The sequence below is a fragment of the Antrostomus carolinensis genome, unplaced genomic scaffold, assembly GCF_000700745.2.
Source record: "Antrostomus carolinensis isolate BGI_N321 unplaced genomic scaffold, ASM70074v2 scaffold7575, whole genome shotgun sequence".
Taxonomy (NCBI): domain Eukaryota; kingdom Metazoa; phylum Chordata; class Aves; order Caprimulgiformes; family Caprimulgidae; genus Antrostomus; species Antrostomus carolinensis.
The window spans coordinates 1-13411 of NW_010315711.1; the positions used below are offsets into that span (position 1 = coordinate 1).

Sequence of the window (13411 nt, forward strand, 5' to 3'; positions counted from 1 at the left end):
TCCTTCCCGGGCCCCGGGGGCGCATCCCGGCCCCGATGGCACCTTGTAACGGGGTGGCTGCCCACGTGCCCGTTCCAAACCCCCCCTTCCTCCTGCCCGTGCTCCCGCCGGCAGCACCAGCTGCTTCGGAGACGGACAGACCGCCACGAGAGAGGCAGAAGGATCCCCCGGCCTCGCCAACGCGTGGGTAGGGCCGGGGGCTGGAAGTGTCTTTATCCAGGTGTGTAAGAGGCGAGGGGGGTGCATCACTTTTTGTCTCAGCTTTGGACTGTCGTATAGTCCCTGTTACCAGGAATCCCTGAGAAATCAGCTTAACCTGTGCAGAGGTGAGGTGTGAAGTGAGTGTGGATGAGAAAGGAGCCACACCTGGGAACAGGTCCTACAAGGAGCCGGTGTTGGGACTCTCCATCCTGATGGTCTGAAGTGGAGAAGGTGTGAGGCAGCCTACAGCTGGGCTTGATCTGATCAACCCTGTCACCCAGAGGGGCTCTTTGTCACCTCTCTCCTTGACATACTGGGCAGCTGTGCAGTTACAGTCAGTACCTGCTTTATACCCAGCCCTGAGTGGATGACAAAAGCATCTCCCCAGGCTGCTTGTTTTATATTCACGTGCGTTCATTGCAGTCTCCTGTTGTTTTGGCTGTATTACTCATAGGGATAATGATGCTCTCAGAGTCCTGGTGCTTTGAGCAGAAGGTACAGGAGAAAGGTGGCATGGAAAGAAAAATCACATTTTCCCTTGGAGCAACTTCTGCATTGTGAAAAAAGATGTGCTGGTGGTGAGTTTTAACCTGGTGAGACCTGCAGGAGTGTTGATGTGTACAGCTTGTAGCTTCTGCTGCTGCGCTGCCAACAGGCACTTTGGATATTTGGTTGGATTGTTTGTCCATGCAGAGGTCTGTGTTATTGTGTCTTTACTGGCAAGTAGGTGCTGAATGAAAGCTACCGTGGACATGCTTAGTCTTATTTGAGGAACACCTTCCTTTGCAGTGTAGATGTTGCCCACTGCCTGAAAAAAAAACCAAACAAACTTCTCTGCTTTTGCATTGCTTATCTCTTGGAATATGCTGAATAACTTCTGCTCAGAGAAGCTGTATCTTCTGTGATTGGTATAACCTGTTAAGTAGGTAACATTGCATAGTAAGCACTAATGCTTAGAATCCCAGTGGAGCAGCTTTTTACCTTTATGGCTTGCATTTATTCAGTGCCAGCTTCAAACATGGAAGAACTTATTCCCTTTCAACTCTGCTTTGTCCTGGTATGTTTGCAGATGCACTTGTGAGGTGCTGGTGTGGATTGTTTAAAAAGCCATGAGCACTGTGGGAAGGTACATGTCAAAACAAACATGTTGCTCTTTTACTCTGAGACAATATTAGTCAATGCTTTTTTTTTTATAGTAGGAGAGCCACTTGACCTTTTGTGAGGAAGTAAATCCAGAGACAATATAGTGTCATAACAGCTTTCACCTGTTATCCAAGAGAACTTGGACTGTGCTTTGAGCATTCACCTGTTTTACCTCATTATGTCTGTTCTTGTGTGTTCTTACAATACTTTTTAGTGTGCTCTTCCCATGAGTTAGAAGCCATCTGCCCTTAGCAGGCTGAGGAAAACCTTCCAAGCAGCTATTTGACAGGCAGGTATAACTATGTCTGAGAAGAGGAAAAACCAATAATCTGTGTATACTAACATTTTTGTTTGATGTTTATTTTTAGCAAGAGCAGTCAGAGCTTTCCCAAGGACTACTCTGGTGCTATGAGAACAGTCTTCCAGTTTCTTGACAGAAGTATGTTTCCCTTCATCAAAGGTAGTAAGACCTGTAGCTGAAATGCCCTGATTCTTTCAGTACTGTGTTCTTTATGTTATTTTTCTCTATTTTCAAAGCAACTCTTCCATCTTAATTTAACCTTTGTCAGGCATATTATTTACCATTGGAACATGTGGAAAACCAGAACTAGTAAAGGCTTGGGATACGTGAAAACTAGCCAGTGAGGTTGGGTGCCTTAGTGACAAGCCTGTACCAATTCTTGGCTTAGGATGGACGTTTTATGTTGAGGGTGGCATCTTTTGGGGTCCTGTAGTCCTCCATAATTTTGAGATCCACTGCTAAGAAACCTTGTCCCTCTTTTGTTAAATTAATTTTAAAGAAAGTCACTGTACTACTTGTTCCTTGCCCCTCTTTCACTTCCTTTCTTTGTTTTTGTGTAATAGCTTTCATTGTATTTGGAGAGGCCTCACCCAGAAACAAGACACCTGGATTCTGTTTCTCAGAATCTATTCTCTGATTCTCTGAGAATAGGCAGACTTGCATGTCCGGCCTCCTGGGAGAAGGTCCTAGTGCCATCTGTTTTTAAACTTAATTACCATATATGAAATATGCAAATTGCTGTAGTGGAAGCCAGAGCTCAGGCTTTGTCTTTCCCAGGTAGTTACTTTAATTACTGGGCTAAAGAGAGTTGGTCTGTTTCACATTCTTCCTTGCAGCTGATGCTCTTTTAAGGTAGGAGATAAAGGTTTGGATCCCTTCAGACTGAGGAAGGCATAGAACAGAATTGGATGATAAACTCCCCTTATCTAAACTGGGCCCCCTCTGCTGCAGCAAATTTCTTTTAAAAGTGACTTGGCACAGTTGCATTGTATAAGGAACTTGCTTTTGTTTGCGTGTGGCCATGCTCTGAGAGTGTTTGCTGAACTAAGACATTGTAGAGCCTGGTTCCTGGAATAAGGGTAGGTGGGAGATAAGCATTGAGCTAACAGGGCTGTGACAATTTAGGCAAATGTAGAGTTTTGCTTTTGTCTTTAAAGTACTCTTGGGCAGAACAAGGTGCTGCTTGAACTGTTGCAGCCCTTCCTGAGTTTAGATGATGCCACAAGAAGCGTGCTTAATCATAGTGTTGAAATCAGACAATTCATTTCATTTTTCAGAACTTCTGTGTAGCTGTGAACATCTTGATTGTTCATCTTTTCCACTGACAAAAGATAGGATGTTGTTTCTGCTATGATGGAGGAAGGAGTTGAGCTCAGGTAGGGCTATATTTTGACAATGGGGCAATTGAGTGATGATGCAGCTTTTAACTGAAATACACCTTGGAGACATGGAACAGTGTGACTTCTCATGGGATTTATAAGACTTTATAGGATGCCAGAAGAGGATAAGCTGTCTGCGCAAGTTCTTCTGTGTATTGAAAGACTGGAGGCTTGTGCTGTGTGCTAGCTTACTGCACCAGTTAACAAAACCAGTTCATGTGGCTTGCTTCTCTTCTGGATACAAAATGTTGAAAGGACAGGTCTGTGTGAGGGTGAACTTGTTACTGATAGGAAGGTGATTTTTGTGATCTTTGGACAAATAACAGAAGGAGTTTGCAATGTGCATGGTGAAGCCACAAAGCAAAACAGATTTCATGATGGTATGGTCAGGACTCAAACAGCATTCTGGCTGCAAGGGTTGAACCTTAGTCTCTGTGAAATCAAAGCAGATAAATGAACCTCTGCAAATTCTGCATTTACCCATGGGGTTCAAGAGAAATCAATATTATTCTGCCACTTGCATTACTGATAAGAGACTCTAAGCACATAGCCAGTGGTGTTGTATGCTCCTTTTGCAGTATTGAGATTTCCCTTATCTCCCTTCTCATACAGTAGTGGGACAAACCACACTTCACTGTTTTGCTAAAATGACTTCCAGAGTGAGGCAGTTGCTGTGGTTGGATGGATAAAACATTTCTGAAGTGTCACTTAGGTATTGATCTGCTGGTAGGCTACTCACAACTAATGTGTAGCACTTTTTTTCTTCTTTAACGGCAAGTATTTGAAATGAAACACACCTCTTGTGTGTATTAAAATGAAAATACTGTTTACAAAACTAGAATGTGACTTATTGGAATAGAGTTTTCACAATGCAAGATAGGTGTGCTGGACTTTACAAACTTTGATACCTTGAAGAGTTACTCTGTAAAAATGTGAGTTTTTAATCAAATAACCAGGATAACTAACAAATTAAATTCTAGATATGCAGATATATCTTGTCTCTTATATGGGGAAGCTACTAAAGCAGTACTTTATCAGCATTATTTTCTGGGCACTGTGACTAAATGTCTGTTAATATTGCATTTAAATATCTTTCCAGAAAGTCTGATTGCACTGCAGTCAGTGTGATTGTCTTTCTGTATGCTGATACTTGTAAGAATATTTAGATATTTGACTTCTTAGAGAAATACCAAGAAATAATCTGGCTGAGTCTAACTTCAAGGTTATATGTTGATGTTTCTACTTTCCCCCCCCCCCTCCCCAGTCACTGGATTATGAGCAGTGCATAGTGTCTGTCATGTGTCTGATGCTCTACTGCTTTACTTGGAGAGCCAGTAAGGTAAGAGTTTGTAGACCAAGATCATTCAACAGACACTTATAAAGCTCAGTTTTGAATGAAGCAATGCACTAGGACTTGAGTGTCAGTACATGGCCAGAGGCTACTACAAACTGTAGATGAAGAAAGCAGTTGTGTTTCTGCCTTGTGAGAGCACTTGCAGTACTAGCACCAGTTTCTACTCCCTTGCCTGCAGCTCTGTCAAATTCAACTGCCATTTGGCAAAACTCAAGGTAGTTAACTCCAGAGTTTCAGTCAAACCCTAAGATAGTGTAAATACAACTGGTAAGTGAGTGTGCATGCAGAAATGTAAGAACATTCTCCTTAATTGGTTGTTGTAGGTAGATTATGGGGTCTGCCTCTGTCTTTCTGATATCAGAAGTTCAATCAGTTGTTTACAGCCTTTGCTATTCCTTTAACACTGTGGTAAGTTGACCCTGGCTGGATGCCAGATGCCCACCAAAGCCTACTCTATCACTCCCCCTCCTCAGCTGGGCAGGGGGAGAAAAATATAATGAAAGGCTTATGGGTCAAGGTAAGGACAGAGAGAGAGCACTCACCAATTATTGGCACAGGCAAAACAGACTCAACTTGGGGAAAAAACCCAAATTTTAATTTATTACCAATCAGATAAAAGGATGATGAGAAATAAAACCAAATCTTAAAACACCTCCTCCGACACCTCCCTGCTTCCCAGGCTTAACTTCTCTCTTGATTTCCACCTCCTCCCCCAGTACAGGGGGACAGGGAGTCTGGGTTATGGTCGGTTCATCACACGTAGTTTCTACTGCTCCTTCGTCCTCAGGCAGAGGACTCCTTCCCCTGCATCAGTGTGGGGTCCCTCTCACGGGAGACAGTCCTCCATGAACTTCTCCAGCGTGAGTCCTTCCCATGACTGACAGTTCCTCACAAACTGCTCTAGCATGGGTCCATTCCATGGGGTGCAGTCCCTCAGGAAGGGACTGCTCCAGCATGGGTCCCCCACGGGGTCACAAGTCCTGCCAGCAAACCTGCTCTGGCTTGGGCTCCTCTCTCCACGGGGCCACAGGTCCTGACAGGAGCCTGCTCCAGTGTGGGCTTCCCATGTGGTCACAGCCTCCTTTGGGCATCCACCGGTGTGGGGTCCTCCAGGTGCTACAGGTGGTCATCTGCTCCGGTGCCTGGAGCACCTTCTCCTCCTTCGTCACTGACCTTGGTGTCTGCAGAGTTGTTTCACATCTCACTCCTCTTGAGCTGCAAAGTGTGTAATTTTTTTTTTCCTCTTCCACTTTTTTCTTAATTATGTTATCACAGAGGCGTTACTGATTGGCTCGGCCTTGGCCAGCGGCGGGTCCGTTCATAGAGCCGGCTGGCATTGGCTGTGTCGGGTCAGACATGGGGGAAGCTTCTGGCAGCTTCTCACAGAAGCCACCCTATGTCTCCCCCCCGCTACCAAAACCTGGCCACACAAAACCAATATAAACACACTAAACACCTGTATGTGTGTACTGCAAGTTTTATGTAGGTGTTACAGCTCATAGTTTGAGAAAGGCTAACTGTATCAAGAGGTGGAGGAAAAGATACCGAGAAAGCAAGATTTGCTGAATTGAGGTTAAGTTTTCTTTTTAAATCTGACTGTTGAGAATGAAACCAAGCAAGGCAGACTCTGTGAGGCAAACTACCAGTAATAAGAGAACATGACTCATATGTTAGTATTTTTTAAAAAGTAACAAATAGCTGGTATGGAGCATGACTAAAACTCTTTGATACTCTGGGGCTAAAAGAACTTTGTTTCTTGGAGAAGAGTTGTAAAGGAAACAGTTAAACAACTTGGAAAAGCTTCTCAAGTATTGTGACTAAATAGTGAGGTGGGATCTTTGTGTGGGGAGTGTATATATACCTGGAAGGCAACTGTAAAGAAACAGTAGAGCGTGTTGTATCAGAGAGAGGAATTTGGTTTGCCTGGTGAAGGGTAAAATCCAAAGCATTGCTTTTCTGTGTAGAAATAGGAGGATAGTTTTTGCTGAAACTGGCTAAAGCTAAATATTAGCATTGCTACCTTTTCATTAAAACAAATATTGTCTTGGTTTCTGGCTAAAGCTAAATATTAGTATTACTGCCTTTTCATTTAAACAAATATTGTCTTGTTGAAACCACATGCTATATTTCAGTTGCTGTCCCTGCAAGGCCGAGGGTTGTCTTCAGTGAGAATTTCAGCTGTGTTGAACATCCTTATCTTAGTTTGAAGATGCAGAGCTGTAGGAACACTAATTTGAGCACAAACTGACTTACAAAAAAACTTCATTTAAACTGGAGAGGGGGTGTGTTGGGAATTTTTTGGGTTGTTTTGTTTTAAACACTGTAGTAGTAGTAAAGCACTGGAACAGACTGCCTGGAGAAGTTGTGAAGTGTCTGTCCCTGGAGGTATTCAGAACTGAACTGGACGTAGCCCTAAGCAACCTGCTCTAGTTGACTCTGGCTTAAGCAGGGATCTTGGACTGGGTGATCCACAGAGGTCCCTTCCAATATAAACTTGTATGATTCTGTGAGTCTCAACAGTATCATATGTTGAACAGCTGTGATTTGTGACAGGATGGCATAAGCAGCTTGTTGAAAACTCTGCAGCAAATGAGTAGTGGCTGTGGCATGAAACCCAAGCTTGCCTAAAATATAATTCCAAGTCTTTGCCCTTACAGGATATAAATAAGTAGTTTTGCTATCAAGTTTCATCCAGAACTCTTGAGAAAAAGATATTTTATTGAAAAATACTATGATAAATACTGAAATGGGAGACCAGAAAATGATCTGAAAACAGAGCTCCTATTTTTAGAAAGATGCCTGAATTTTTATTGTCTCGACTCCCGCTTTGAAGGGAGGAAGGTTACTGGATAGTCTAATGCATTTACCTTTTATCAAAGGAATCTATAAGTATGTGGTCCAATGCTTTACTTTCATCTGTTTCATACTCTACAGCTATATGTGCAGGTTGCCAGGACTTTTGTCTTCTCCAAGAACTAGAAGTTCAGGATATTGGCTGCTTTCTGTGCCTGACTTGAGGAGCCCAGCTATATTCCATTGCCTTTCAGAACCATGCAGTTAGTGGTGGTGTTCAAACATAAGTGAGCTAGAAGATACTCATGGTAAGAAGCATGACTGATACAGGATTAGTTCATGTGTGTCTTGATGTATTAACTTCCCTTTTTTCTTTCCGTCTTTGCACAGCTTTGCTCAGTGTTTGTGACTGACAGTGAAGTCTATTCTCTTAATTGCTTGCAGGAGAGGGATGTTCTGGTAACCTGGCTCAGCTAGCAGGTGTTAACTCAAGGACCAGTGCAGGCAATCTGATTCCTTGTGTTTGAACAGGATATGTACAGGATGTGGACTGAAAAACATTGTGAACAGCAAGTGAATTATAAGGTACTGTATACTGTGATATGTACCTGCTGGTGAAAGTAGATAAAATACTGAAAATGTTCCAGGAAAAATAAAATTATAGGGTTCATGTTGACAGTGCTAAGATATGAAGCTGATAGAAGCATGGTACCCAGTTTGGGTTTGGGAAGCTAACTTCCTCTAGGCAACATTTCCCATGAAAGCTTCTGATGCTGTGGGTAGCCATAGGGGCCTATTGCCACTGCTGCCCAGACTGACAAGGAGAGCAGAATATCCAGTTGCCAGCAGCATGCTACTTGCTTAGTCTTTTTTTTGTTTGGTTTGTTTTGTTTTTTTGTTTTTATTTTTTCAGTTTGTGAGTTAATTTAATGAAGATTGGTGACTGTCAATGTAGACAGAACCTGTATTTCTCTATTTCCTAGGTTTTTAAAGAGTTGAAGCATCCTCTATGTACCTACAGCCAATTCAAACTGAAGAGAGAACTTTTGTGAAAATCTTTTTTCTGTGACTTCATCCTCTCCCACTAAGTTTTGGTCTTTTTTCTCCTCTGTCTCTTTCAGATCCTTTTGGCTGTTGAGCTTTCTGCACAAGGGAGTCAGTTTCTTAGAAAATAGATAGCTATGCAGAAGGACAAGGAAAATGGAGTACTTAAACCTGCTGATGGCCTGTGTGAAGAACACATCAAAGGTTGCCACTCTGATTCCTGCAACACAAGGAAGCTGAATAAAAAGTTTTTCAGTGCAGTCGTGATACTGGTATTCATCCTAGTGATGCTTCCTGTTGTCCACACCTTATTTCTCTGAAGAGCACTGAGACTGAATTGCTTTGCATTTAACTACCATTTAGTCTGAGAGGCAGGACATACTTTCTCTTGACAATTTCTAGCAACTTTATCCCAGCTTCTTCAGACTTCTGGGTCTGGAGTAGAGTCCTGATTAAGTATCTGTTCTTCCAAACTTGTCAGTTCTGCTTCTCTTCCTACACTGTTGCAGCACAACTCAGGCTTATTTTGGAAAGCCTGATTTCCTTGAAGCACTAGGTGAATAGCAACACAAGAGCAAGTCAGCAGCGTGGTAGATGTCCAGTTTCTTCTCTTGTAGATTTGTGCTTTCTGTTGTCCTGTTTCCTCTTGCTACTTTGATGGCTTTTTAGCCAAATGAGCAAAATAAAAGATTTTTTTTTTATTAATGTTTTTGTCACCTCCTTTTTCTTTCATATGAATTTACTGATTGTATTTTTCAGGATATCAGCTAAGGAATTCCTTTGGGTCATATGTGTATGGACTGGGACATGCAATTGTGTCCAAAATTTTCAATTAAGTTAAGCTATAGGAGGTGAGGTGAAAGGGTGAAATTCTCTTCAATCTTCTCTAACGGTTACTGGAAAGTCCCTATAGCTTGTTCCATTTTTAGGGTGTGCACGGACTTCACAATCTAAATCCATAATGAAGCTTTTGTAAAGCCTGCCAAACAAGTTTATGTAAACTAGGTTATCTGTCGTCACCTGTGCTTTTTACACATGTCATTAAGCAACTGAACTTACTCATATGCCATGTAAATGTTGCAACAGCTTTTCTTTTCCTCTATTTACAAAAGCATACAAAGGCAGACTGCCTCCTTCAGGACTATTTCTTGTTAAAGGTTTTTTTTTAAATTGGAAACATGAATTTTTCTTCGTAACTCAAAAAATGTTGTCTGACAGTAAGCAAATTAAGTCTAAGGACATGTCCATTGACTTAATGATCCAGTTGGAGTTAGTTCAGTGGTAAGTACCATTAAAGATCATTTGATACTGTATCTTGAGACAACTCCATTGCATTGAATAATGGTATAGCTTGCATTTCTACAGTCATTGGTCAGTTAGAAGTTGACAATATCACAACACCTCTGTAGTAATACTCAGCTAAGTATGGTGATCCAACAGGTATGTCAGCCACAAAAATGTTCTTGACTTGGATATGGGATGCTACAGATCTTGGCTTTTTGCAGAGTTTCCAAGTAGATAAACTAGCTTGTGCTGCACTTACTGTGCTTGAACAGCTTTGAAGTAACAGGAAGAAAATATGCTTGCTCTGGAAAAATCTGACTAACTATCAAATATAGTAAGATAAAGTAAAATTTTTTGAAAGGTTTCTGCAGGGCTTTGCCTTAGCTGTCATTTGACCCATTTATTGCTGCTTGGAAATTCTTCTCAAAGGAGAATTCCTAAAGCCTGTGGTGAAATGTAATGTAGAAGGAAAAAAATTGACATGCTGAATGTCTAGTTGAGTGCTTTTGCTGTAATGAGAAGATACCTTGTCTCTGCTGCATATCTGACACTGGTGTAGCTATTAAATATGTGCCTCTTGGGGTTTTTTCCCTCTTCCAAGTTCCTGAGATTTCTTTGAATGGTACATATATCCCATATAAATCTCTAGAACTCCACCGTCAAGGATAATGCTGAAGCATGTGATAATAATGTGCTGTCAGGTCTACTGTGACTGTTGTGTTTTTATAGGCACTTTGAGGTGGCATGTCGCAATACTGCAATGGAAGCCTTAAAATGCACAAAAAACTCTCACTCTCCCTGCAAAACCAACTCTGCCTCCATGAAAAAGCAACTTCCTTTCTGAAAATCAGAAAACACATAGCAACTTGAAAGGAGTAGACAATTCTCTTATTTGTATCCTATAATATCTGAACCTATGTCAGAAGTAGCTTGAATATATATACCATTTCATGAATGGAAATGAGCCTTTCCCAAGGTGTGTGGGTACATCAAGAAGGAAAGAAGACCTGAAGTCAGACAGGGAGTACATCTGACTGCTCCTATATGTACCCTGTTTCTGATTTTTATGCTACTAGTTTGACGTGGTGCAGTCCCTTCTGACTGCTGCTGTAGTTCCTACTTGTATACTTCTGTTGGTGCTGTTCTGGAACTGGGAAACACCATCTGACTGTTTAGGCTGCTCCTTGTTGAGTTGCAGGCATGCTGTCATGGGGCATGGTTATTTTGTTTGCTTTTTTGCCCCTAACATTTGTTTCATGCACACAGGATCTCTTTAGGTGCATTAGCAATGGCTGGCTTCATCAGTGATGCTGGTGGTGACCTGTAACTTCCTCTTGATTGGAATTTCTCTTTTTGAAAGATGAACAACAACCACTTGTATCTTTGGCTGCTGGTTGGTGTCCTTGCCTTCTTTAGCACTGATATTGCTCCCTAAAAGCATAAACATTACTATGGAGCAGGCTTGCTTTTGAAATGCTGGAACATCTGGCTATGCTTTCTGGATTTCATACAACAAAATAATTGTGATTTTCATGTCAGTGTAACTTTTCCCATGATTACATGGTATTAGTCTGTCAACATATTCCTGCCAAAATTCAGCATGCTGTTTGTCCCTGAAATTAAAATACCATTAAAATCCTACAAGATGTACAATACAAAAGAGATAGAGTTCTGCAGACCTGCATGCAAAATACTATATTCTGTCTTCTACCGGGCTTTGTGAGATATCTGTGTTCCATGGGAATGCTTAAGACAGAACCCAGAAGCTTTTTTGCTGGTGCTAATTTGGCTGTTACTGGTCAGGTGTTGCTCTGCTGAAGCCCAGGCCTGGTCTGTACCAGCAGAACTTCACAGCTTCTTTGCTAACAAGTTTTTGAATTTTTTCCTCCAGTGTTTCCAGTGGTGCTTGAAGCCATTTCAGAATGCTGGCTGGCCTTTGAACAGCAGTGTGGGCTTTGTGGCTGTAGGTCTGCAGGCTCAGTAGCATGCCTCCTTTTATTTTTGAATGTGAAATAAAGTTGGAGAATTATTCTTGAAGATGTGAAGGCAAGTAAGTCACAAAGACTGAGTTAAACTTCAGTTTGTGCCCGTGCCAGACCATTTTAGGGAAATAGTCATACTTGCAGCAGATCCAAGACTGAAAATGTGTAACTGGTTTTGCTTCATGTATTTGATTTCTTAAAATTCTGAACGTCTTAGCTATTCAAGAAGGAAATAGGAGTCTTAATACTGACCATGTCTCCAAAATGACACTTGCTGTATTTCTGTTGGTAATATCCTTATACTTTAATACTTACAGTTATATTGGATCATTATGTAGTCATGTTATAAAAACTGCCTTTGTGGAAATGCATTATTATATGCTGTAATTTTTGATTTGTGAAGTGTAGGTAGAATTTCAAGTCACTACATTCTCTGTTGCTTTTCTTGTTTAACCAGTATGAGAGATTGGACTTTCTTAAAATTGGAAAGTAACTTAGATGGGGAAATGTTGACTGCTAATTCCTTTTACAGTGCAATTTGGCTCTGTCACACACAAACTGTCAGTTTTAATCATATCCCTAGCATCTCACATGTATCTGTCTTGCTTGGTTAAAGGTAAATGTAGCACAGACTTGTCTTAAGGTTCTAGTCGTTCTTAATTTGCCTTCTAAAATTCTCTAAGCAATAATGCTATATTGATTTTGATAAATTGAATGAACTGTGAAATTATGGTTTAAGTTATTTCTTATATATAAATACTTTTAGTTAACATGGAAGTGTGCAAAGCAGGAAACATGAGAACACACATGTGCATTTGAAATGTACAACTTCCCCATAACTTATTGTTGTAACTAGTACTTGCAGTGGGGGACACAGCTTACTATTGACATTGGTTAAGTAGGTTGGGTGTCTCTTGCAAATACTTGGTGTGACTTCAAAATGTGATGGTGAACTTTCACTAATTAACTGAAGCCATTTCATTTCCTTTGTATGAGCCTGTATTATGGGTGATGGATTCTGCCATGTTGGACAGGAACCTTCTTAACTGTGTCTACAACTGAGCATGTTGTCTAGGCAGCTGTTCTGGTGAGTGAGAACCCTCTAGCTGATTAAGTTGAGAGAGCAGGCTTATTTGGGCAAATGCAGGTGCCTACCTTAGGATAAGACTGGTGCTGTGAATTGCATGGCTATATGGATGTCTGCTCTGCTGACTGTGAAAGGTGCTTAGGGTGGCTGCCTGATGGGGCTTATGCATGTGTTGTCCAGACCACCACTTCATCTTGCAATGAGGAGGAACTTACTTTATCTGGAGCACTCTGTAGGATAAGCAAATGTGACAGAATTTGATTACTTGTGTTGTTTCTTCTTGCTAGTAAGAACAGCTTATTATATGGTAAATGTGTGTATCTGCAATTAAAAAAAAAAAAAAGACTGAGTGCTTTTGCAGGTATTGCTCCTGTGAGACTGTTGCTTTGAAGTTGATCTGAGGAGGATCTGTGCTCCCAAGTCACTGCCTGCCTCCTGAGCACCCTCTGCACACCACCACAACCACCTTGCCATTGCTGTCATCTCCATCCCCAACCCTCTAGTCTCTGAGGGACCAACTGTCATGTTTGATTCCCACCTTGATTGGCCTCAGTGATGCGTCTTATGTTGGTCTGTCACGTGTGTACTGTGACTTTGATGTTAAACCATGCTTCCAGCCAAAAATGTAATGGTTTTACTTCCAAAGCTCTCTGGAGAGTTCAGATATTTTTGTCTATTGGTTCACTGAAACTGTGGCATTTTGATGCAAGCTAACGACTGTCCATGTTCCACTTGTAAAACCTCTCTATAATTACTTACAAATGTTGGCACCTACTGTATAGCCTGTGTGTGTTGAAGGACAGGATGGGGCCAGTTTATAGCCCTGGATGGTAGGAAAAGGGA

At 41.5% G+C, this 13411-nt stretch overlaps 1 protein-coding gene across 1 annotated transcript in view; it reads left to right on the forward strand.

The window, feature by feature from the left end:
* Positions 1-35: 35 nt before the first annotated feature.
* The window catches only part of GMDS (GDP-mannose 4,6-dehydratase), a 172373-nt gene continuing 158997 nt past the window's right edge, over positions 36-13411 (forward strand). Inside the window, exon 1 of the mRNA XM_010168041.1 lies at positions 36-187. Coding sequence (XP_010166343.1) covers positions 36-187 — 152 coding nt within the window. The remainder of the gene's footprint in view (positions 188-13411) is intronic.